Source organism: Cetorhinus maximus, chromosome 1, assembly GCF_964194155.1.
Source record: "Cetorhinus maximus chromosome 1, sCetMax3.hap1.1, whole genome shotgun sequence".
In the NCBI taxonomy this organism is placed as follows: domain Eukaryota; kingdom Metazoa; phylum Chordata; class Chondrichthyes; order Lamniformes; family Cetorhinidae; genus Cetorhinus; species Cetorhinus maximus.
The window spans coordinates 16,872,304-16,898,816 of NC_135879.1; the positions used below are offsets into that span (position 1 = coordinate 16,872,304).

General features: G+C 44.6%; 1 protein-coding gene across 2 annotated transcripts in view; it reads left to right on the top strand.

The window, feature by feature from the left end:
• The first annotated feature begins 6,593 nt into the window (after positions 1-6,593).
• Positions 6,594-26,513, top strand: part of LOC144675123 (insulin-like growth factor-binding protein-like 1) — a 57,470-nt gene continuing 37,550 nt past the window's right edge. Inside the window, exons 1-2 of one of the 2 annotated variants that reach the window (XM_078536139.1) lie at positions 6,594-6,879; positions 6,913-7,084. In XM_078536139.1, the coding sequence (XP_078392265.1) occupies positions 6,604-6,879; positions 6,913-7,084 (448 nt within the window). In that variant the 5' untranslated portion in view covers positions 6,594-6,603. Of the gene's footprint in view, positions 7,085-26,513 lie in introns of both variants that reach the window. The other variant, XM_078536124.1, reaches the window with a different exon arrangement.

Below are 26,513 nucleotides of genomic sequence, written 5' to 3' on the forward strand. Positions count from 1 at the left end.
ATGAGGTAATTAATGGCCTTAACAGGCCTTTGACAGGCAGCCGACTCCGGTGAGCGCCCACTGAGCTGAAGATCGGAATGACGCGCGGTGACGTCAGGACGCACGCCCGACATCACTGCGCGTCATTTTACGCGTCGGCGTGCGCCCCTGCATGCCGAACGGAAGATTCCGGCCCAGCTGACCAAATAAATCCTCCCAAGGAAAGTGGCCTATACAGTAGCATTAGGACGTGAAGTGTAATGATCAGAACAGACAAGATGAGAAAGGAGACAGTGGGAAATCGTTTAAATGTGCGTGAGGCAAAAGCTGCCTTCTGCAAGCTGAGGTGTCAGTCATGGTTCAGTTGGTAGCGCTCTCACTGGATTTAACAATGATTCAGAGGCCTCTACACAAAATCTAGGCTGACATTTGTTGCAATCCCCATAGAGACCAATAACTTCTTTAAAAGAAAGGGGTCCTCTTGATGCCAATGGAAAGAAAACCACTGGACAAGAGTTCACTTTTTAAATATTTCACTGTAACAAACCAACTAAAATCAACATAATATGTCACGAAGATTGAATTAATTTGACATATCATCAGCTGGTTTCACATATTAAACTTTTTAAAAAGGGACATTTCGCTGGAACACAAAGACTCTGACTTAAAATGGCTGTCGATTTGCATCTGTGTCGTCACATTCCATTTCATGGAGACATACGAAAGCCCTGACAGGCAAGATTTGAAAAGCCGCGTTCCAAACTCATCCACATGGAAGAATGAATCATTCCAGGGTTAATTGCTGAACTATTAAAAATTAATCACCTTGGCTATCACAATGGCCAAGAGGAGCTGTGCTGGACATGAGCCGATTAACTCCCTTTTCGATTGTACAACTGGCATGGAGAGAGGTCATGTGACGCAAACTTGTATGTGGATGTTTGTGATGGCCATTTTGAAATGGTTTGTAATGTTCTTTCGCATATTTTATGAATAAAGTGTATTTTGAACAATTTAAAAAAAACAATTTATGTGGATGTTTGAGTTTGGGATTTGGCAGAGATATTCCAGCTGCTGGTGAGAGAGCAGCTGTCTTTCGCCCTCTGTCTCTCCAATATTCCAGCTAAGCTTTGAACCCTGCTTTGCTGAGTTAAAAGTGTGTCTATATTCCTACAGCAGATAGAAACTCTCAATTAAAAGCTGTTGGATTTCTATAACAGTGTTTGCAGGGGAAGAGCCGACGTGGCCACGACTTTGAAAGGCAACTGCCTCAGGTGAGGGACCAATGCCTTTGGATACAAGCAGTGAATCTTTATTGGCTTCTCTTTTTTTAACTGGACTTTAACTTGTTTCATTGAAAATCCACCCTTCATTGGTGCCAGAGCCTACCAGAGAAAGGAGTCTCTGGAGATTCTGTGCCATCAGGCCTGTTGTGACCTGAATGAGAGAGGGTTCGTAGACATGCATCTTGTCGACAGTATCTGTGTCCAAAGACGTCAGATGGAATATGGCTGCTGGTGAATGAGACTCAAGGGCTGAAGCTATTACGTGGGAAATCACGACCGAGTTGTAAAGATTGCATGTCATCCCGCATTTTTGCTGGAGGTAATGCGAGTGCTTGTAACTTCATGAGGCATATTTTGTTGTATTGACTATTTAAAGTGAAGTTTATCTTTTTATTTGAAATACCTTCACCTGTTAATTAATGTTTTAATTTGTTAAGACCAGCTGAGGAGGGGTTCAACGACTCCTCTCTTTTACCACACCTCATTTGTTTGTAGCAGAGGTTTTGAATTTTAAAAAGGATGCTGCATTGCCAATTAAATATGTACTTGACTTGAAAGGTTAACATCTGATACTCTGTAAAGGTGATTTTCTTTCTGCCTGCTTGGGATTTGAATCTGTGTTTGTGTGCATTAATGGGAAGTAGGACATATTTGTACATTTTTAATCTGTTGACCTGGGTGGGTTTTAGCACAACAAAACTAACCCCGCAAGTGTTTAACTCAGGAAATCCTGTCTGGCTTTGTACTGACAAACTCCACACAAGGAAGGTGAGTGGTGTAGTGGTATTGAAACTGGCCTGGAATGTCAGAGACCTGGGGATCTAGGTTCTAATGGCAGGTGGTGAAATTTGAATTCAATAGAAATTGAAAGTCTAATGAGAACTACATTGTTGTAAAAAAGCCTATCTGGCTTACTAGTGTCCTTTAGGGAAAGATATCTGCTGTCGTTACCTGGACTCCAGACCCACAGCAATGTTGTTGGCTTTTAAAATGCTCCCTGATCAAGGGCAATTAGGGATGGGCAATAAATACTGGTCTAGTCAGTGGTGCCCACATCCCATGAATGAATAATCTTTTTAAAAGCCTACTGAATTGGCAATACAGCATCCTTTTTAAATTTCAAAACCTCTGCTGCAACCAAATGACTGGCGGGCTGGGGTGGGGAGCAGAGACTGTCGGGCCAAAGCGGGTGGGGGGGGTACAGACTGCCGAACCGGGGCAGGTGGTGGGGGGGAGAAATTCACGCCAGCCGGAAGAGGCTGGATGCAATGATGTGAGCAGGGTTGTGGGGGTGCGTGGTGAGGATGAAAAGACTCGCTGCCCAGGGGTACTAGAGAGAAAGAGAGTGTGATTTTGTGTGGGTGTGGGAGTGGGTATGCGTGTTTGTTTTTATTCATTCATGGGATGTGGGCATCGCTGGCTAAGCCAGCATTTATTGCCCATCACTAATTGCCCTTGAGAAGGTGGTGATGAGCTGCCTTCTTGAGCCGCTGCAGTCCACGTGGTGTTGGTACACCCACAGTGCTGTTAGGGAGGGAGTTCCAGGATTTTGACGCAATGACAGTGAAGGAACATCGATATATTTCCAAATCAGGATGGTCAGTGGCTTGGAGGGGAACTTCCAGGTGGTGATAATCCCATATCATATTCTGCCCTTATTCCTCTGATGGTAGCAGTCGTGGGTTTGGAAGGTGCTGTCTAAGGAGCCTTGGTGAGTTCTTGCAGTGCATCTTGTAGTTGGTACACTTTGCTGCCATAATGTTTTGGTGGTGGAGGGAGTGAATATTTGTGGATGGGGTGCCAATTAAGTGGGCTACTTTGTCCTGGATGGTGTCAAGCTTCTTGGGTGTTGTTGGAGCTCATCCAGGTAAGAGAAGAATATTCCATCACACTCCTGACTTGTGCCTTATATTCTTGGATATGGACAGGTTAAGTGAATGGGCAAAAACTTGGCAAATGGAATATAATGTTGAAAAATGTGAGGTTATGTACTTTGACAGGAAGAATAGAGGAGCTGAATATTACTTGAATGGAGAAAGACTGCAGAAAGCTGCGGCATAGAGGGATTTGGGGGTCCTCGTGCATGAATCACAGAAAGCTAGCGTACAAGTTTAGCAGGTCAAAGGGAAGGCAAATAGAATGTTGGCCTTTATTTCAAAGGGAGTGGAGTTTAAAAATAGAGAAGTCTTGCTAAAACTATACAAGCCACTAGTTAGACCACACCTACTGTGGTATACTGTGAACAGTTTAGGTCCCTTTATCTAAGTAAAGATAAACTGGCATTGGAGGCACTCCAGAGAAGGTTCACTAGGTTGATCCTGGGTATGGAGGGATGGTCTTATGAGGAGAGGTTGAGTAGGTTGGGCCTGTACTCATTGGAGTTTAGAATGAGAGGTGACCTCATTGAAAATTATAAGGTTCCTGGGAAGCTTGACGGGATGGATGTTGAGAGGCTGTTTGCCCTTGTGGGAGTGTCTAGGGCCAGAGAGCATAATCTCAGAGCAAGGGGGCTGCCCATTTAAGACAGAGATGAGGAGGAATTTCTTCTCTCAAAGGGTGGTGAGTCTGTGGAATTCTTTACCACAGAGGGCTGTAGAGGCTGGGTCATTGAGTATATTCAAGGCTGAGATAGACAGGTTTTTAATCAGTAAGGGAATCAAGGGCTATGGGGAAAAGGAAGGAAAGTGGAGTTGATGATTATTAGATCAGCCATAATCTCATTGAATGGCAGAGCAAATTCAATGGGCCAAATGGCCTACCTCTGCTCCGACGTCTTACGTTCTTATTGTAGATGGTGGACAAGCTTTGGGGAGTGAGGAGGTGAGATACTCACTGCAGGATTCCTAGCCTCTGACCTGCTCTTGTAGCCACAGTATTTATATGGCTAGTCCAGTTCAGTTTCTGGTCAATGGTAATGCCCAGGATGTTGATGTGTGGGAGTGATCGTATATGTGTGTGGGAGTGGGACTGCATGGGAATGAGAGTGAGTGAGTGCGTGGGAGTAAGAGTGAGTGAGTGTGTGGGTGTGGCAGTGTGTGTGTGGGGTTGCGAGTGAGTGTGTGTGGGGTTGGGTTTGAGCATGTGTGAATGTGGGAGTGAGTGTATGTGTGGGTGTGAAGCGTGTGAGTGTGCGTGTGGGAGTGAGTTTGGGAGTGGGAGTGAATGTGGGTGCAGGAGTGATTGTGGGTGGGGGTATAGGGGTGAGTGAGTGTGTGGGTGTGGGAGTGTGTGAGTGTGGGAGCAGACCCCAGGCGAGGCAGCAGACTGACCCCAGGCAAGGCAGCGGACTGACCCCAGGCGAGGCAGCGGACTGACCTCAGGCGAGGCAGCGGACTGACCCCAGACAAGGCAGCGGACTGACCCCAGACGAGGCAGCGGACTGACCCCAGACGAGGCAGCGGACTGACCCCAGACGAGGCAGCGGACTGACCCCAGACGAGGCAGCGGACTGACCCCAGACGAGGCAGCGGACTGACCCCAGACGAGGCAGCGGACTGATCACAGACGAGGCAGCGGACTGACCTCAGGCGAGGCAGCGGACTAACCCCAGGCGAGGCAGCGGACTGACCCCAGACGAGGCAGCGGACTGATCACAGACGAGGCAGCGGACTGACCTCAGGCGAGGCAGCGGACTGACCCCAGACAAGGCAGCGGACTGACCCCAGACGAGGCAGCGGACTGACCCCATACGAGGCAGCGGACTGATCACAGACGAGGCAGCGGACTGATCACAGACGAGGCAGCGGATTGACCTCAGGCGAGGCAGCGGACTGACCCCAGGCGAGGCAGCGGACTGACCCCAGACGAGGCAGCGGACTGACCTCAGATGAGGCAGGGGACTAATCCCAAGTGAGGCAGCTGACAAACCCCAGGCGAGGCAGCAGGGAGCAGTGGACCCAGGTATGGTGAGAGAGAGGGAGAGTGAAGTGTGGTGGGGGGGAGAGAGTGTGTGTGTGAGAAGCACTGAATAATTTGTCTATTTTCTTGGCTTCGGCCTTCAGGTCTCGGGGGAGTCCCAGGGAGAGTCCCTGGGGAGAGGAGGATTGGCGGGGGGCGTGGGTTGGAGTTGTCCCGGGGAGGGGGGGGGTTCTTGGGAAGGTGGGGGGCAGTCCAGGCAGGGGCTAAAAATGAAGCTGAGCACAGGGCCACACTAACTGTAATTCCACCAGTGGCATCACTTCAACAGCAGCACATGGGTCATCACACAGTGTGCAGTGCTGCTGCAGTACCACACTGTCAGAGGTCCCATCTTTCACGTCTGTCTGCTCCTTGCAGGTGGACATAAAAGATCCCATGGCACTGACGAAAGGTCAACGAACTGAAACAGCCCTTCCCAACCACGCTACCATACCCTCCGAGTATCCCCAGCGTTTTCTGGTTTTACTCCACGGCAAAGTTTGAAACTCTTTCGAGTTATCAACAGTCACAGACTGCAACTCTTTCGAGTACAATCACAGTTCTTGGTTTCCGGGAGTGGGACATGAACCCACAACCCTCTGATTAAGGCGAGCAAGTGGGTTGGGTTCTCCCTGTGTCCCGGCCCAGGCGACATTCATCTTCCAACCAACATCGCGCTTCCCAGGAAGGGATAACCTGGTCATTTATTACCGTTTTGTGAGATCTGGCTGTGCACCATCTGCACATTGCAACAGCGAGCTGATACTTCAGAAGTTACAGAACTGAGTGCCAAGGACTTTGGGAGCTGACTATTTGCAGCATTTTTTTTGGGCTGTTTTTAGATCTCGGCTACCCGGAGGTGCTGAAAGGTGCCAGCAACTCGCTGCCGCGTTGTGCAAAGCCGGACCATTAAAAAAAAAACTTATCGCAGCACCAGGAGAAAGTTATAGAGTTCGCACTAGAGTGGGAAAGGGAGGCGCTCTCGCTTCACGTGGGGTCTCTTGTAAGGTCGAGTTTTCCCCCAAGGGGAATGTGCACTCGGTGTGTTACCCCCCACCCCTAAAACACAGTACAGCTGGGGGGAAGGGGGGTGCTGCAGGTGGATTTGGGACGAGGAGGGGAGGCGCTGGGAGGGTGAGTGAGTTGGGGGAAGTGCTGGATCACTGGCTGGGAATGTGCTGGGAGGGTTTATTGTGACACTGGGTCCAATGTGCGCTGCTGGATGCACATGAATAATGAATGAAGGGGGCTGAGTTAGAAACTCGGTGCCTTGAGTTGTGGAGGGGGGGGGGGGGTGGGTGGGTGGTGAGAGGGGAGGGGAGGGGTGGTGGGGGTGGTGAGAGGGGAGGGGTGAGAGGGGAGGGGTGGTGAGAGGGGAGGGGTGGTGGGGGTGGTGAGAGGGGAGGGGTGGTACGGTCAGTCACACAACCGAGCTGGTAACATGAAGCTGGGGCTGTCGGTGCTGCCGCTGCTGCTGGGGGCGTTGTTGTGGGGCCCGATCCCGGGGGCGAGGGCTGAGTGCGGCCCCTGTCAGCCCAGCTCCTGCCCGCCTGCCCAGTGCCAAGTGCCCGAGCTGCGGGGCAAGGACGAGTGCGGCTGCTGCCAGCGCTGCCTCGGGGTCCAGGGCGAGCTGTGCGGGGGAGAGGGGCTCAAACACGGCCGCTGCGCCCCGGGGTACGTGTGCCTGACCTCGGTGGCTGGAGAGCGGCCGGAGAAGGTGGAGGAGAGGGAGAGGGAGAAGAGGGAGGAGAAGGAGGAGGAGGAGGGCACCGGCTCCTGTGTCTGTAAGCACGACTACCCGGTGTGCGGCTCAGACAGCAGCACCTACCCCACCATCTGCGCCCTCCACCTGGCCAGTTGGCTGTCCGTGCACCGGCTGCAGGGCAAGATCCACAAGACCCACGATGGCGAGTGCAAATACGGTAAGAGGAGGGGAAAGGAGGGGGGGGTAGGGAGGAGGAGGAGGTAATAGGGGAACAAGGGGTAAGAGGGGGTGGGAGAGAGAGAAAGGGAGACAAGGAGCAAGGGGGGAAGAAAAAGGAGAGAAGGGGGCAAGAGGAGGAGTAAAAAGGGGGCATGGGGAAGGGGTGGGTGGTAGGTAGAGGGGGAGCCAGAGGGACAAAATGACAAAAGGGGGGGGAGTCGGGAGAGAAAGAGAAGAGGAGGTGGAGGAGAGGGGAAAATGAGAGAGACAGGAGAGAGGGGGAAGGGGAGGTGAGGGGAAAACTAGGGGGGGGTGGGAAGAGGGGAGAAATAGGGAGGGGGAGAAAGGGAAGCGGACACGGAGAGAGGGAGTGGGAGAGGAGGAGTGGAGGAGTTAGAATGGGGGGACGGGAGAGAGGGAAAGGTGACAGGGGAGAGTTGGGCACGAAGTGCAGCAATTGTTGAGAACATGTCCCTGCAATAACTCTTGTTTCTCTCACTGCTTTTTTTTAAAACAAATCCTCTTTTTCTTTCTCTCTCTCTCTCTCTCTCTCTGCTGTGCCTCACCGTGTTTCCCACAGTTTGTCACCTTTCCTTTTCTCTCTGGATTTCTCTGTCTCCGTCTCTCGTCTCTTTCTCCCCTTCTCATCTCATCTTTCTCTATTTTCCCACTCTTTTACTTTCAGCCGTTCCGCGTCTCTCTTGAGAGAGAAGAGGGCAGAGAGACTGAGACAGAGACAAAGGAGAGACAGAGGGAGGGAAGGACAGAGCGAAAGATAGACAGAGAAAGACATAAAAAAAATACAGATATGAAGATACACACCGAGAAAAACATGAGAAAGAGATCCACATACGATGAGGCAGAGAGACTATCTACCTCTCTCTGTGTCTCTCACTATCTGAGGCTCTGTGTATACCCTCAATGCCGCTATCTTACCCTCCTTGTCTCCGTGATGAACGGGACTCTGTGTAATAGTTTCAAATGGGGCAGGTGTTGAGATCTGGCAAACAAGCTTGGCCGGTCAGGGTTACACAGAGCAGCGGGGTATCAGCCTAGAAAGGATAGGTGAGACCCGGGCTGTGTGCGGCTGTTCTCCAAGGTTTGCCTGTCAGTCCCTGAGGACCACTGTTTTCACTCCTTCAGTTTTAATGCGTTGGCAATCGCGGTGCCTGTTAGATTTCCAGTCAGGCTTAAATGTGTCAATTACAAACTGTTACAAAGCTCCGCTGACAGCCATAGTTCGTCAATGAAGGCACAAGGTTTCTTTAAAACTGGTCCCTGTGGGAAGAGGCACTTGTCTGAAGCAAGAACAAGAGTCCCGAAAAAAACAGCTGCTGCCTCATTTAATGGGACATTTGTACCATTGTATTGGTCTAGTCCGTGCCAGCCTTCTTCCTTGGTAATTAGATATTCGAGCAATTAGAGGGTAAAAAAAGATGAATCATCTATTCAGAATATTAAATTGGGATTAAAAATGGTTTTCGGATTTTGGCAGGCGGTGCTGAAAGGATTTAATATGGCCTATCTTGTTCTCAAGTAACTGCATGTTCCCCATACTATTGCTCTCTGCTTGTATGCCTAATCTCCTGCACTCATTCCTGCTTCCTGCATGAGGAGGAGGGAGTTAAACCAGCAGGAGGGAGATATACATAGCAAGGGGGAGATATACACACAGCAGGAGAGAGGTACGCACAGCAAGAGGGAAATACAAACAGCAGGAGGGAGATATACATACGAACGTACAAATTAGGAGCAGGAGTAGGGCACCCTGCCCCTCTAGCCTGCTCCACCATTCAATAAGATCATGGCTGATCTGAATGTAACGTCAACCTGCCTATCCCCAATAACCTGTCACCCAAGAATCTATCTAGCTCTGCCTTTAAAATATTCAAAGTCTCTGCTTCCACTGCCTTTTGAGGAAGAGAGTTCCAAAGACTCACAACCCTCTGACAGAAAAAAAATCTCCTCATCTCTGTCTTAAATTAGTAACCCCTTATTTTTAAACAAAGAACAAAGAAAAGTACAGCACAGGAACAGGCCCTTCGGCCCTCCGAGCCTGCGCCGATCATATTGCCTGTCAACTAAAATATTTTGCACTTCCGGGGTCCGTATCCCTCTATTCCCATTCTATTCATGTATTTGTCAAGCTGCCTCTCAAATACCATTATCGTACCTGCTTCTACCACCTCCTCTGGCAGCGAATTCCAGACACTCACTACCCTCTACGTAAAAAACTTGCCCCGCACATCTCCTCTATAGTTTTCTCCTCTCACCTTAAATCTATGTCCCCTAGTAATTGACTCTTCCACCCTGGGAAAAAACTTCTGACTATCTACTCTGTCCATGCCACTCATAATTTTGTAAACTTCTATCAAGTCACCCCTCAATCTCCGTAGCTCTAGTGAGAACAATCCGAGTTTCTCCAACCTCTCCTCATAGCTAATAACCTCCAGACCAGGCAGCATCCTGGTAAACCTCCTCTGCACCCTCTCCAACACCTCCATATCCTTCTGGTAATGTGGCGACCAGAATTGCACGCAATATTCCAAGTGTGGCCTAACCAAGGTTCTATACAGCTGTAGCATGACTTCCCAGCTTTTATACTCAATACCCCTGCCAATGAAGGTAAGCATGCCATATGCCTTCCTGACTACCTTATCCACCTGCATTGCCACTTTCAGTAACCTGTGGACCTGTACACCCAGATCTCTCTGCCCGTCAATGCACTTAAATGCAGCCATTTACTGTATAATTCCTGCCTGTATTAGACCTTCCAAAATGCATTACCTCGCATTTGTCCAGATTAAACTCCATCTGCCATTTCTCCGTCCAAATCTCCAACCGATCTATATCCCGTTGTATCCTTTGACAATCCTCTTCACTATCTGAAACTCCTCCAACCTTAGTGTCGTCTGCAAACTTACTAATTAGCCCAGTTACATTTTCCTCCAAATCATTTATGTATACTACAAACAGCAAAGGTCCCAGCACTGATCCCTGTGGAACTCCACTAGTCACAGCTCTCCATTCAGAAAAGCACCCCTCTACTGCTACCCTCTGTCTTTTATGACCAAGCCAACTCTGTATCCACCCTGCCAGCTCACCTCTGATCCCGTGCGACTTTACCTTCTGTACCAGTCTGCCATGAGGGACCTTGTCAAAGGCCTTACTGAAATCCATGTATATAACATCCACTGCCCTTCCATTGTCGATCATCTTTGTCACTTCCTCGAAAAACTCGATCAAGTTAGTGAGACACGACCTCCCCTTCACAAAACCATGCTGCCTCTCACTAATACGCCCATTTGCTTCCAAATGGTAGTAAATCCTGTCATGAAGAATCTTCTCCAATAATTTCCCTACCACTGACGTAAGACTCACCGGCCTGTAATTTCCTGGATTATCCTTGCTACCCTTCTTAAACAATGGAACAACATTGGCCATTCTCCAGTCCTCTGGGACCTCACCCATAGCCAGTGAGGATACAAAGATTTCTGTCAAGGCCCCAGCAATCTCCTCCCTTGCCTCCCTCAGTACTCTTGGGTAGATCCCATCTGGCCCTGGGGACTTATCCACCTTAATATTCTTCAAGACGCCTAACACCTCTTTTTTGATCTCAACATGATTCAGGCTATCTACACACTCTTCCCTAGACAAATCGACCGCTAAGTCCTTCTCTTTGGTGAATACTGATGAGAAGTATTCATTTAGTATCTCTTCCATTTCTTCTGGCTCCACACACAGATTCCCACCTCTGTCCCTGAGTGGACCTATCCTTTCCCTGGCTACCCTCTTGCTTTTTACATATGTATAAAAGGCCTTGGGATTTTCCTTAATCCTGGTTGCCAGTGATTTTTCATGACCCCTTTTAGCCCTCTTGACTCCTTGCTTAAGTTTCTTCCTACTTTCTTTATATTCTCCACGGGCTTCATCTGTTCCCAGCCTTCTACCCCTTATGAATGCTTCCCTTTTCTTTTTGACTAATCTCACAATATCCTTCGTTATCCAAAGTTCCTGAAACTTGCCATGCTTATCCTTCATCCTAGCAGGAATATGCCGGTCCTGAATTCTCATCAACTGACGTTTGAAAGCCCCCCACATGTCAGTTGTTGATTTGCCCTCAAACATCTGCCTCCAGTCTAGATTCCTCAGTTCCTGCCTAATATTGTTATAATTAGCCTTCCCCCAATTAAGCACCTTAACCGGAAGACTCCTATTATCCTTATCCACCAGTACCTTGAAACTTACTGAATTATGGTCACTTTTCCTGAAATGCTACCCTACTGAAACTTCGACCACCTGGCCGGGTTCATTCCCTAATACCAGGTCCAGTATTGCCCCTTCCCTTGTTGGACTATCTACATATTGTTTCAGGAAGCCCACCTTACAAATTCTGCACCATCCAAACCCCTAGCACTAAGTGATTCCCAATCAATATAGGGAAAGTTAAAATCACCCACCACAACTACCCTATTGCTTTTACATCTTTCCAAAATCTGCCTACATAACTGTTCCTCAATGACCCCTAGTTCTAGATTCTCCCACAAGAAGAAGCATCCTCTCCACATCCACCTTATCAACCCTCAGGATCTTAAAGGTTTCAATTAAGTTGTCGCTTACTCTTCTAAATTCCAGTGGATACAAGCCTAAGCTGTCCAACCTTTCCTCATAAGACAACCCGCTCATTCCTGGTATTAGTCTAGCAAACCTCCTGTGAACTGCTTCTAACGCATTTACATCTATCTTTAAATAAGGAGACCAGTACTATACACAATACTCCAGATGTGGTCTCACCAATGCCCTGTACAACTGAAGCATAACCTCCCTACTTTTGTAATCAATTCCCCTCACAATAAAATATAACGTTCTATTAGCTTTCCCAATTACCTGCTGTACCTGCATACGAACCTTTTGTGATTCATGCACTAAAACACCCAGATCCCTCTGAATCTCGGAGCTCTGCAATCTCTCACCATTTAGATAATAAGCTTCTTTTTTATTCTTCCTGCCAAAAAGAACAATTTCACATTTGCCCACATTATACTCCATTTGCCAGATCTTTTCCCACTCGCTTAACCTATCTATGTCACTTTGTGGCCTCCTTACGTCTTCTTCACAATTTATTTTTCCACCTATCTTTGTGTCTTCAGCAAATTTAGCAATCATTCCTTCAGTCCCTTCATCCAAGTCATTTATATAAATGTTGAGGCCCCAGCACTGATCCCTGTGGCACACCACACATCAAATCCTGCCAACCAGAAAAAGACCCATTTATGCCAACACTGCTTCCTGTTAGCTAGCCAATCTTCTATCCATGCCAATATGTTACCCCCTACACCATGAGCTTTTATTTTCTTCAATAACCTTTAATGTGGCACTTTATCAAATGCCTTCTGGAAATCCAAGTACAGTGCATCCGCCAGTTGCCCTTTATCCACAGCACATGTGACTCTTTCAAAGAACTCCAATAAATTGATTAAACATGATTTCCCTTTTACAAAACCATGTCGACTCTGCCTGATTGCCTTGAATTTTTCTAAATGCCCTACTGTAACATCATCAATAATAGCTTCTAACATTTTCCTTATGACAGATGATTAGACTAATTGGCCTATAGTTTCCTGCTTTCTGTCTCCCTCCCTTTTTGAATAAAGGAGTTATATCTTATTTTCCAATCTAATGGAAGCTTTCCTGAATCTAGGGAATTTTGGAAAATTAAAACTTGTGCATCAACTATCTCATTCGCCAGTTCTTTCAAGACGTTAGGGTGAAGTCTATCTGGACCTGAAAATTTGTCAGCCTGCAGCCCCAACAATTTGCTCAATACCACTTCCCTAGTGATTGTAATTTTTCCAAGTTCCTCCCTCCCTTCCATTTCCTGATTTACAACTATTTCCGGGATGTTGAATATGTCCTCTATAGTGAAGACCGAAGCAAAATACCTGTTTAATTCATCTGCCATCGCCCTACTTTCCATTATCAATTCCCCAGATGTGCTCTCTATAGGACCAATGCTCACTTTGTTATTTCCTTATTTAAATACCTATAAAAATTCTTACTATCCGCCTTTATATTACTAGCGAGCTTTCTCTCATACTCTAATTTTGTCCACCTTATTAATTTTTTTGTCATTCTTTGCTGTTCTTTATATTCTTTCCAATCTTCTGACCTGCCACCCATCTTTGCGTAATTATATGCTTTTTCTTTAAGGTTGATACTGTCCTTAACCTTTTTTTGAGTTAACCACTGACGGTGGGCCCTCCCCTTGCAATTTTTCCTTCTCATTCGAATGTACGGGCAGAATTTTGACCTCAGCGGACGGGCTCGTCGCAGGCGGACGTTGGTGGTCGGGAAGCCGGCCGCCGCCCGCGATCAAGCAGGCCAATTAAGGAGGGCGAGCAGGGCAAGCACGAACTTCGCACATGCGTGCAAGTGCACGCTTGAGAATCTCCCTGGGGCACAGAGCTGCCTCGGAGATAGGGAGTTTTCACCAAAAAAAAATAAAGATCTGAAAAATGTTATTAAACATGTCCCCACCCATTTATTGATACCACTTTATTGATTCTGTAATGGCCTGAATAGGCCTTTTAATTGTCGGCGGGTGCGCTCCGATTACCGCGTGTGCCCACTGACCGAACTATTGCGTGACTGCGCGTTGACGTTGGGATGCTCGCCTGATGACAACACACGTCATTTCACGCTCGAGCGGGTCAAGTGTGCGCCCACCCACCGAGGTGAAAATTCTGCCCTATATATTCTGTGCATTCTGAAATATCCCTTTAAATATCTGCCACTGCACTTCTATTGACACATTCCGTAACCTCATTTGCCAGTTCACTTTAGCTAGCTCTGCTTTCATGCTCTCATAATTGCCCTTATTTAAGTTTAAAATTCTAGTCCTGGACGCACTTGTTTTTCCCTCAAAATGAATGTAAAATTCAATCATATTATGATCGTTGCTACATAGGAGTGCCTTCACTAGGAGGTTATCAATTAATCTCGTTGCTCAATACCAGGTCTAATGTAGCCTGCTCTCTTGTTGGCTCCAGAGCGTGATGCCCTAAGAAACTATGCTGAAAACATTCTATGAACTCCTCATCTACACTACCTTTGCCCATCTGATTTTTCCAGTCTATATGTAGATTAAAATCCCCCATGATTATTGCTGTACCTTTCTGGAAAGCTCCCATTATCTCTTGTTTTACACTCTGTCCTACTGTGTAGTTACAATTAGGGGGCCTGTACACCACTCCCATAAGTGACTTCTTGCCTTTATCATTCCTCATCTCAACCCAAACAGCTTCTACATCCTGGTTTCCAGAATTTAGGTCATCCCTCTCTAAGGTGCAATACCATCATTAATCAACAAAACCAGCCCTCCTCCTTTCCCTAACTTCCAGTCCTTCCTAAATGTCACGTACCCTTCAATATTCAGGTCCCAATCTATGTGTCCTGTAGCCATGTCTCTGTAATAACTATCAGATCATACTTATTTATTTCCATTTCACACAGCAGGAAGATGACACACATAAAACAGGAGGGAGTTATACACAGCAGGAGGGAAATATACACAGCAGGAGGGAGATATATACAGCAGGAAGGTGATTATACATACAACAGGAGGGAGATACATACATCAGGAGGGAGTTATATACAGCAGGAAGGATATATACACTGCAGGAAGGTGATATACATACAGCAGGAGGGAGATATACACAGCAGGAAGGAGAGATACACAGCAGGAGGGAGAGATACACAGCAGGAAGGTGATCTACATACAGCAGGAGGGAGATATACACAGCAGGAGGGAGTTTTATACAGCAGGAGGGATATATACACAGCAGGAAGGTGATATCCATACTACAGGAGGGAGATATACACAGCAGGAAGGAGAGATACACAGCAGGAAGGTGATCTACATACAGCAGGAGGGAGAGATACATAACAGGAGGGAGATATACACAGCAGGAGGGAAATATACACAGCAGGAAGTTGATATACATACAACAGGAGGGAGATACATACATCAGGAGGGAGTTTTATACAGCAGGAGGGATATATACACAGCAGGAAGGTGATATACATACTGCAGGAGGGAGATATACACAGCAGGAAGGAGAGATACACAGCAGGAGGGAGGAGTATACACAGCAGGAAGGTGATATACATACTGCAGGAGGGAGATATACACAGCAGGAAGGAGAGATACACAGCAGGAGGGAGATATACACACAGCAGGAGGGACATATACATAGAGCAGGAGGGAGATACACTCAGCAGGAGATAGATACACATCCAGAACAAACTGGACAATCCCAGCCTGGAAATTTATGCCCATTCATTTGGGTGGAACTTCCTGGGTGGGGGCTTGACTCGGGTCTGGAGTACTGTTGCAGAAATTCTCCCCATATTCCCCATTCTTTCTGTTTGCAAATTACCCTCGTACCATAACACGTACAAGGAACCACCCTGGAACCTTCCCCATTATTTTTGTCCCGATCACTGTCTCCTTTTTTAAAAAAAAATTCTACCTTACTAATGTATTGGGTTTTCTCACTAACTTTGGCAGAAGTTTGGTGAAACTGCCGCTTTCTCGTGTAAACGGGATCCGCCAAAGTTGCGGCAGAGGAGCCAGAGAAAACCCGAGAAATTCTTGGCATTGTGTCTTTAGCAAAGGTAACTGTGCAACCTTTTGTTATCATGGTCATAAATAAATCTGCTCTGCTAAGAGGCTCATTTAGGGTCGTATTCTTACTGGTCAAATATCAATAGCATTTGTAGCAAGCAAAACAGCTGGAGAGTTCATCCTATAAGTTGGCATAATTTTTGGTGGTAGTGTGAGGTGTCCATATACCCATATGAGTATCTGGACAGAGATTACAATTATATGTATTTATAACAACAACTTGCAATGACATGGTGCCATTAACATAGTAAAATGCCCCAAGACCGTTCACAGATGTGTTATCAAAGAAAATTTGTTGTTGGAGCCCCAAAAGGAGATATTAGGAAAACCTTGGTCAGAGGTAGATTTTAAGGAGCGTCTTAAGGGCGGAGAGGCAGCTGAAGGCACAGCCACCAATGATGGAGCAGTTAAAATCAGGGCAGCTGGAGGCCAGAATGGGAGAGCATGGGTATCTTGAAGGGTTGTAGAGCTGGAGGTAGTTACAGAGATAGGGAGGGGCAAAGCTGTGGAGAAATTTGAAAGCAAGGATGAGAATTTTAAAATCAGCATGTTGCTGGACCAGAGCTCAATTTAAGTCAGTGAACACAAGCAAATTATACTCAGCGGTCTATCAACAGATTCTACAAGTGTATGGATTTTATATTCATGGGTAGATGGATAGATTTACACATGCATGTATTTTAATTTCCTTCATGTAAATTACACTGGTAACCAATGAAAATCCGTTTGATCTTTCCTTGCAAGATACTGGTAAATGCCTTGATCTATTCTAGCAATGTTCGCAAGATTATCCCCATGTAGTTGTTCCCAAAGCTGACAGATACATACTAACAATATTTATATATTTTTGTAAATAGAAATGTATGCCAGACCTAATATAGGATGCTTCAGGAAATTAAAAATATCAAGTCTAACATTGGCGAACAAAATTCATTTTTATTCTAAAGTGCATAGGCAAGTAAAGTAAAATTCATTAACACCTTATAAAAAATTCAGATGTCCCAAACCACATCACAACCAATTAATTATATTTTGATGTGCATTCACTATTATGTATGGAAACACAGCCACAAGTTTGCACAGAGTAAGATGACACCAATAGAGCACGAGATGCATGAGGAGTTCTCTTGTTTCAATTGAGGCAGGAATGTTGGCCGGGACACGAATTCCTGCTTTCCTTCAAATAATCACATTGATTTTTAGTATCAGGACCTTGGTTCAGTCTTTTATCTGAAAGACCATTGCTACAATGAAGTATCAATGTTGATTATGAAGTCAAGTCCTGGAGTGGGACTTGAACCCAAAACCTTGAGGCAACTCAAAGCCAAGAGGGCTACTAACTGAAACCAAGCTGACAATTACTACTGCAAATTAGCGAAAAAATGTTTCCATTGTGTTTAGTTTTTATTTGATTTGTTGTTTAACCGAATTACTTTGACTGGGATCCAAAGTCGCTATTGGACTTGGAGTCGGTTTGGGAATATTGAACCAATATAGTATTTAAAGGAACAATTCATGTGGAAATCCATGGTTGTAATTTTAGTGTGGAGTTAGCATGCATCTGTACAGTTATTCGGAAGTCACATTCATGGTTTTGCCATCCAAGCTGTGGTGCAAGATCCATACAGGCTAGCTCAAGGAAGTTTGGAGTTTTACAAAAACAAAGAGAAGTTGCTCTTTTGTGGCACTGTTGAACATAAGTGTGTATTTGCCCACTGCTTATATCCCAGAGTACTCCTGGAAGTAGAAAACAGGCACCAGGAGAGAATTTAGAGGAGGTAACTGAAGACAAAGTCAAACAGGTCGATTTCCAGAAGTTTTTTGAAAGAGGAGAAGTGTAGGATGGAGTTGTGTACTGAATGAGTTCTGGAATGTGTGGTTTGGCAGCTGAAAGCTTTGGTATTGGTGATTAAATAAAGAGAGAGGGAAAGGCCTAAAAAGTCTCAGTTAGAGGGGCAGAGGAGATAAAATGGCAGCTTGGGTTGAAGAGGACAGAGAAATACCTACATACAAACTCACAAACTTATGAACATATGAATGAGGGACGGGTAGGCCATTTACCCTCTCGACCCTGCTCCGCCATTTGATAAAATTATGGCTGATCAGATTGTGGCCTCTACTTTCTTGTCTACCCCTATAACCTTTGACTCCCTTGTCAGTCATGGTAGGGTGGGATAAGATAGCGAAAGGATTTCTAAATGAGTGTAAGAATTCTAAAAACAATGCGTTGGAGGATGGGGACTCAACTGAGTAAGGTAGACGGTGATGGCCATGCAGATCATGAGCGGAAGACATTGCAAGTCTCATAGCTGCCACTTTGGAAGCAGAAACACGCAAGAGCAATGCCATGCAGCTGAAGAATGGAAGAGAAGTGGCGAAAGTGATAGAATTATTGACTCAGTCTTAAATTTTGTTACAATTGTGAGGTTTATATGATTATTATATTTTGGGACTGTGGCTTCAGGGTAAATGAAGGGGGTCATGTGGCCTGTTCCGAAGTCTGCCTGGCAGTAGGCTTGTGTGGTTTGATTGTTAGAGATCAAAGGAAGGCTTAGGTCGTTTTACTGGGAAGAAGGTGTAAGGTATTTATGTTTGGAGACAATGGCAGCAGTCTCTGAGTTTGCAATGAATAGGGTATACTCCAGATCTTGCAAAGTCCCAGAAAGGTGTTGTAGACATTGAGTTGTAAACAGTCGTGCTATAAACTATCCATTTACTTCTAAGATGAAAGAAAGTTGGGATCAAAGATAGCTAATTAGCATTTCTACCTGAATACAAGATTAATGTGTTTCACATTGCCATGGGGAAAAGGGCAGAGGAAGCCATTTTTGAGATCAGGTTACAGGCTTCCCTACAAATCAATGAATATTGCAGACAGACAGCAGAGGTTCTGTGTGGCCCACAGAGAGAAAGGGATGCTTGACTTTGCAAGCTACCACAGTCGGATGCGGTTGGAAAACAGTCTCTAGTTGAAAAGATGCATCCTGCAACCATCTAATGATTCCTGGACATTTGTCCTGGCATTGCCAGAAGAAGAATCATGGTACAGGCTTTGGTGCTGGTGGATTTAGGAAACACTGCAAAAAATGTGGAAAACACCTGAAGATGGTCACTCGAAGTTATTATTCAGTGAAAGGGGGATACAGGAAGTCATTGGAAGCTGGGAGCAATAGTGGACTGTTTTCTAACAGCATTGTAATTCCATGGAGAGTGCAATGTGTGATCAGTATAAAAGGGGAATGTTCCTCTCTGTAGTTTAAAGTATAGGCTGCCTACAAAAAAGAAAGCTGTGTCTGGTCAGTAGTGCTTTTAGTCATCATTTACAGTAAAAGTTTTAAAACATGAATTCTTGACATGTAATTTTTTCAGCTATTAACTGAAAGTCCTAATTTCTTTTGAAACATGATCAGTCTCTGCAAAGATCGTAACAATTTACGGAGAACCGGGAGAGATAATATGCTACAGTTAACGCCATAAATGTTGATGATGACTTTGACTGGTGACTTCAGTTCTATGGCCAGGGTTTTACGGCCCTGCCGTGGCACGTCTACCCCCGGTGGATGCAGCGATTCATTCAAATCTCCATTCATTTCGGCAGGACCATAATATCCTGTCAGGCGGGAGGGGCCGTAAAATCATGGCCTATGAGTAAGAGAGAAACTAAACTGAAAGGTTTTAAACAGGGAGAACTGGAAAAGATGCATTCAATGGTTTTATAGGAGAAAAGGTGGTGATAGAATGGGTCAGAGGTGAGTTTTTGATGAGGGAAGTCAATTTGGCAATTACCTTTGTATTACAACTCAGTGTGAAAGAAGGACAAATAACTATGGCTGACTGGATGGATTCATCATTCTCCAGCATGATTTTGTTTTATTCATTGTTGGAATGCGAGTGTCACTGGGCAAGGCTAGCATTTTTGCCCATACTGCTGAGCAGTTTGCCAGGCTATTTCAGAGGGCAGTTAAGAGTTAACCACATTGCTGTGGGTCTGGAGTCACATGTAGGCCAGACCAAGTGAGGACTACAGATTTCCTGCCCTAAAGGACACAAATGAACCATATAGGTTTTAACAACAATCCAAGTGGTTTCATGATTACCTTTTACTGAGGTGACCTATTTAACTTCATGTATATTTAATCGAATTTAAACTCTCCCAGTTTCTGTAGTGGGATTTGAACTCATGCCCCTATTGCATTAGTCCAGGCCTTGTGATTACTAGCCTAGTAACATTTACCACTATACCACTGTCCCTTGCTACATTGGCTTATGTTAGAATTGCTAGTTAAATTCCTGCATGAGTTCTCGACTTGGTGTCACTAATGTTTTTAGCATTCCGACTTAGTTTTATGAGTAAACTATTCTAATTCATTTAGGTTCCTTTCCTAAAAAGGATGCATATGACAAATATCCCATTTTAAGGAAACTGCAGGTTTCAAAACAGTTTACATTTTGTGCACAAACAAGTTTAAGTGGTATTTAGCCTCTTGCATTGATGACCCCGCTTCCAGATGCATCTGGAAGGTTACAAATTGCTGATGTTGCATAAACTTTTGGAAATGTTTTGGAGAAACTATTAACAGCCTTTTATTGCCGGATTATGTGACCATGTTTGCGAGTGCCAGCTGAAACTCCGGCCCCAGTTTTAAAGGGTTGGGGAAATTAGTTAGCACAATGGGAGTCCAGGGATGTAGAGGTCCAAAGCTTCAGTGTGGAACCAGCAGGAACACTGATGCTCCTCTCAGGCCTACAAGAACACCTCAAATAAAATTTTTAAAAACTTAATTCTTGGGCACTTCTGACCCACAATCCACCTAATGTGAAAGCCGATACTCATCCCACTCTAAAGCCTCCAACTGAAATGGCAGCTCAGGTCCCAATTTATAGTAGTTTAATTACTTTACAAACATTTACTTTTAACAGGGCTAATCTGTCATGTTCATGGGGAATTATACGTTGAAAGACGGTAAGTTCAGCAGGCTGCAGTTCATAGAAACGGGACTGTACATAATGCCTATTATAACAAGTGTTTTGATTAAGTTGATATTTGCAAAGGCAATGGCTGCAACTTTGGTCAACTTGTTTGTGTGATGCATATCTGCATATTTAAGCAAGACCCTGCCAGCTTGGATCAGGCATCCTGCCTGCTCAAAAGAGCAGGTCAGCATTGGGACACAGTGGAAAGGCACCAGGAGAAGACTGGGTGCATGCCCGCCTCATTTTAACTTACCTCCAGTTTCCATCAGGCAGGTGGAGTTAAAATTGTGGCCCACGTACATCGGATCCTGTACACCCCAGCATTCGAGCTCTTTTGGCTTCTTTAAGAGCAAAATCTGATTAAAATTGCTGAACTGTGAATATTGTTGGTATTCGGTAACACTGAAACGCAGGAACAGGAATGGCTTCACTTTCTTCAGTTCTCAATATTTGTAACTAAAAAACTGTGATACTGATTAATATGCAAAGAAACCTTGTGATGACTGTTCAGTGCATTTACTGTAACAACAACTTGTATTTACATAGTTCCTTTAACATGATAAAATACCCCAAGGTACTTAGGTCTTGAGTAGTGGAAAACATGATTGTATAATAGGGTGGAGATTCACAGATTAATTTAACAGAGTTCGTCTGCAATTTTCATGGGGAATATACCTCAAAATGTGGTTAAAATGGACTGTATATAATGTCTGTCATAACAAGTGTTACTGATCATGCTGGTATCTCCAAAAGCTATGGTTGTAACTATGGTTAATGAAAAGAGCAGCAGCCACATTTATTTTTGAAGTATTTCAGCAGATGTTTACCTGCTGTATATTTAAAGAATGTGTTATGACACTGTTGAATGGATTGGGATTTGTTAGTAAGAATTGTGCTGATTTGTGGCTGTACTAAGCATCATCTGTACAATTCATCAAAAGGGTTACAGCTGCCGTTTACTTTTTCTCTTCTCTTGCTGAGCTTAGCGTCTGTGAATGGATATGAAGCTGGATGGCTGGGTGCTGAATCAGTCTGCATTTTTGAATAGAGAAGAGTGCATAATTTAACTACAATAGTCTTCTGTGACAAATCTCTGGGAATACTGGCTTTGCATCCAAATGAATTAGTATCCAAAATAATCCCAGGCATTTTGTATGTTAATTATCTTTTCACCAAAATGCAAGAAGTTCTTTAATACACCTCAGCATTAAGGACTTCAAATGATAGCCCTGGAGGCAGTAACTAGCAACGCATTAAGTTCAAAAAAATAATTAATCAAGTGTGGTGTTTGCCATCTTGATGAACAAATGGGTTAAAATGCTCAATGTGCCCTGCTAATTGTTGCATTTTGATTGCAATTTGACAAAACCGAGGGAGATGGTGTTTCTATACAGCAGAGAAACAGCATATCCATAAACCGTACTGAATCAAACCATCCTCCTTTCTTCATCCATACCACATTCAATAGGCAACCGAGAAAATTAAAGGGACACCAGAGCCTTTTAAGGGATTTTCCAGCCACTAATCTCATGGTTTCAGCTTGTTCCAACCGCAAGGTCAACCTTCGTGATTGCATTTTGCATCTTTTTTTTCGCTTACTATCAAACAGGGGCAAAGGCCAGAGGGGGAGTGTCATAATCCTTTTGTGTTTTCAAAGCATCGTTGCTTCTCTTTGAAGTTTTTGCAGAATTTTTAGATTTTCATGTTCCTTTTTCGGTTTTGACAAATTTGCAGCAAGCCAATTGCTGGTAAAAGTGCAGAGTCTCCAGATGTGCTCCATGGATCATCACTCTTCTTTCTGTAAATTGAGACCAGTGTTTTAAAAATAGGCCTGATTTGCCATTGATACAACAATGGCCAATTAAATCAGGGGTGTAAGAAGCAGTGAAGTATGAAGAGCTTAATCCTGGTTCCTGAGCAGCACATTCTTATTCACAGGGGGTGAAATGTGAAAGTGGCATCAGCATGGGGTTCAATTTCCAAATCCACCTTAGGGCACATAAAACTGCTGATGTATTATGCAAAACAAAAATCATGAAAGCCTTCTGTATAATGTATTTCAAAGCAGCGCCACTAAACAGCTGATGTTTAGTGCTAGTACCTGAGGGAAGGCCAGATGCAATCACACCAAAGCGGCCATGTATGCTAATTCCCAATGCTGCAGCTGCAAGCTGTGTCTGTATCAGGAACTGAGTTACAATCCCGGGGATCTGCCTGAGGGAGTGGTTTATAGAAAGTCCAATTGTGCAGCAGAAGCCATGGACATAATGAAAGAAAGAGCCTGCGTTTATCCAGCTCCTTTCTCAACCTCAGGGCACCCTGAAGTGCTTTGCTTTAAGTAGTTTTTAGAAGTAGCCACTGTCATGTAGGAGAATGCCCAGGCAGCAAGGTCCCACAGACAGCTGTGACATAAAAATGACCAGATAATCTGTTTAAGTGATGTCGGTTGAGGGAGATGTGTTAACCAGAGCACCAAGGGAACTCTATTACACTTCTTTGCAAAGTGCAATGGGATTTTTTACTTCTCCCTGAGAGGGCTCTGTCTGAAAGACAGCACCTCTGACAATGCAGCACTTCATCAGTATTGAAGTGTCAGCCTAAATTGCCTGCTGAAGACTATAGTAATCTATTTGAACAGTGGAGGTGACTTCAGTTTCCAGACTGATGGTCAACAGGGCGGCAGTACCTGTTAAGGGGCTGTTAGATGAAATGAACTCCCCTTTCCTTCCCCAAAGTGCATTAATCCAACAGACTGGGTCTAAAGTTAATAACCCACTTGTCATGGTTTGGATTTTTTAAAATATCGTTTATGTTCCAATGGTTGTATCCATAAGTAGGTCATATCCCTTGTGACCAAGTGAGCTAGCTTGGCTGTGCAGCCCAGAAATAACAATTACCCTACTTAGCAGTAGCACTGTGCCATGTAATTCCCACAATATTCTCACTCCACTTCTTATCAAACTGGAAAATGGAAATTCCAAGACCAGGCCCATCTCATACAATCTGTAACAAATAAAATAGATGTACAGCTTAATTTATAGAGGCAGAGGATTTATCAAATATTCCGAAGTACAATAATGGGACATAAACAATCCAAAACATGGATTAATGTATCCCAACAACACCACAAAAGCAATATACTGTGGATGCTTGAAATCTGAAATAAAATACTGGAAATACTCAGCAGATCTGGCATTACCCATGGAGAGAGAAACAGGGTTCACTTTTCAGATTCTGATGAAAAGCCATCAGCCTGAAAAGTTGGGCTGAATTTAATGGCTGCGACTGTGGCCCCATCTACCCATGGAGAGCCAGTGGATTTTCGGGGATTAATGGGATTAAATCCCAATCAGACACTTATCTCCCTGCTGTCAGGGTTACCAGCACCTTCAGGATATGGATCCTGCCTCCAAGAGCTGCTGGCCAATCAGAGGCTGGCAGTTCTTCAGGTCCAGCAGCAACACCAGGAGTTGTGGTCACTCCTGGGACTGCAATATGCCCAGGCAAGGAGCAGCCATGGAGGCACTGGCATGCAGTTAAGTGGGATGGACTCGTCTGACAGGGGATCTTCAGGTGGGTCAACCCTCACCACTGGGGAACCCTCCAGATGCCCGAAAGGAGGGTACCCCAATTAGCCCACAACCAGCCTCCAGCACATACTTGCTGGTCTCCCCAAGTGGTGTGGGTCCCCGCCACCCCCCACAGTGGTGGCGATATAGGACCCTTAAGTGGTCACTGGATTTCAGCACGGCCTGCCTGACGCTGGGTCTCTTGATCAGGCACTGAGTGCCTTTGAACAAGGGAGAACCACACCCCATTTATTCATCATTTATTGTATATTATTAATTTATCACTTTCAGCTTCAGTCTAGCTTTTGTTACAATTCCTTGAAATCAAACTATTTTTAGGATGAAACAGATGCGATTTCACTTGTCCCTTGGTAAAGACATTGACGTTTTCAGCTGGATCCTGTAGATAGGGGAACTGCACATGGATTACATGGCCAGAGGCCATGATGTTCACTCGGACTTCTGTGCATTATGTCAGTTGCAGTGCCAGAACTACTGACCACACAAAGGCTATTTGTTTCGCACATAGGAACAGAAGAAGTAGGAGTGTTACACTGTTTAATAAGACAATGGCTGATCTGTATCTTAACTTTATCCACCTCCCTTGGCTCCATATCCTTTTACACCCTAGTCGAACAAAAATTTATCTATCTCGGATTTAAAATTATTAATTGAGCTAGCACCTACTGTTTTTTGTGGGACAGAGTTCCACACTTCTAACACCCTTTGAGTGACTTCCCCTCTGAATAGCTTGACTCTGATTTTACATGTATTGGGTAGAAACTAGTAACGTTCTTTTTTTGGAAATCCAAAAACCTAGATATTCGCTAAAATAATTAAGCCACAAGGTTCACTGTTTAAAACAAAAGAATTTTAGTGAACAAAAATCAAAAATCATGAACACCGCTAACTATTCTCTATCTTAAATAGTCAGTTACATTAAAGATATTAAAAGCACAATGAACACAGTTACTTTATTCTCTAAACAGAACTTCTTAACTCAAAATTCCTTCTACACCCATTTGATTTTCACCCCCAAAAAACTGAGTCAGATATTTATCAGAAATTGGAAGATTAACCACTTGGTCCGAGTGCTGTTTCAAAGATTTGTATAAGAGGTGAGATTTCTTGGGCCCTCCGCTCACTTCCAGCAAGGTTGTCCATTCAAATTTCCTCCAACATTCCCATGATTGTAGGCTACCAGTTCAAAACAGGTGTTGCTAATGCTGCTTTCTATATACCCTATCAATTCCTTTTAAAAATCCTAAAACGTTCAATAAAATCACCCCATAACCTTCTACATTGCTGGGAATACAAGCCTAGTTTACGCAATCAGTCCTCATAATCTAACCACTCAGCAACTGGTAACATTCTGGTGGATCTCCGCTGAACTCCTTTCAAAGTCAATGCATCCTTCCTAATATGCAATGGCCAGAGCTGTACACGCTATTCCTATCTTTACACTATATAAATGATACTCAGATCCAATGTTTCCTCTAATTTCCCTTTGCTATGTGCAGTGCATTTGTTTCACTGCATGGTCCCTTTAAGATCGCCATGCGGTGCCGTACACATGCATCATAAAGGGACCGCTCCTTGTGTGTGGCCAGTTTGTTCCCTGCACATTCCCGAATGTTGCACAGCCATGCAAATGTGCAGCTCAGAGGAAACATTACTCAGATCTATCCTTTATAGGTCAAAAATGGATGACCTCACACCTATGTGCATTGAAATCCAACTGCCACTGTTTCGTCCACTCGTTTAATCTACCAATATTTCTTTATAATTTTATGTACCTGTCTACACCATCTACTATGCCACTAATCTTTGTGTCAGTGGCATATCTGAATATAGGATTCCTTATTGTGTTATCTAAGTCATTAATAAATATAGTGAAGAGTTGAAGCTGCAACACAGATCCTAGTGGGGTACCATTAATTCCTTTGAAGAGGGGTCTGTCAATCAATCTTGATAACATGAACAATAGTGTGAAACTACACCAAATTCACATGCATGTCTGGCATCAGTCTATTACCAAATTTCAAGTAAAGAAGCTGAAGACACAATAAATTATTAGCAGTGGTAGTATACAGAATTCTATACTGTTGATGTCTTCTTCAGTACAGGGTATCCAACCTCCTTTGAGCCTTCATCTGAAAACTCAGGATAAGTTTCATCTTATGGAATAAAAACAGAAG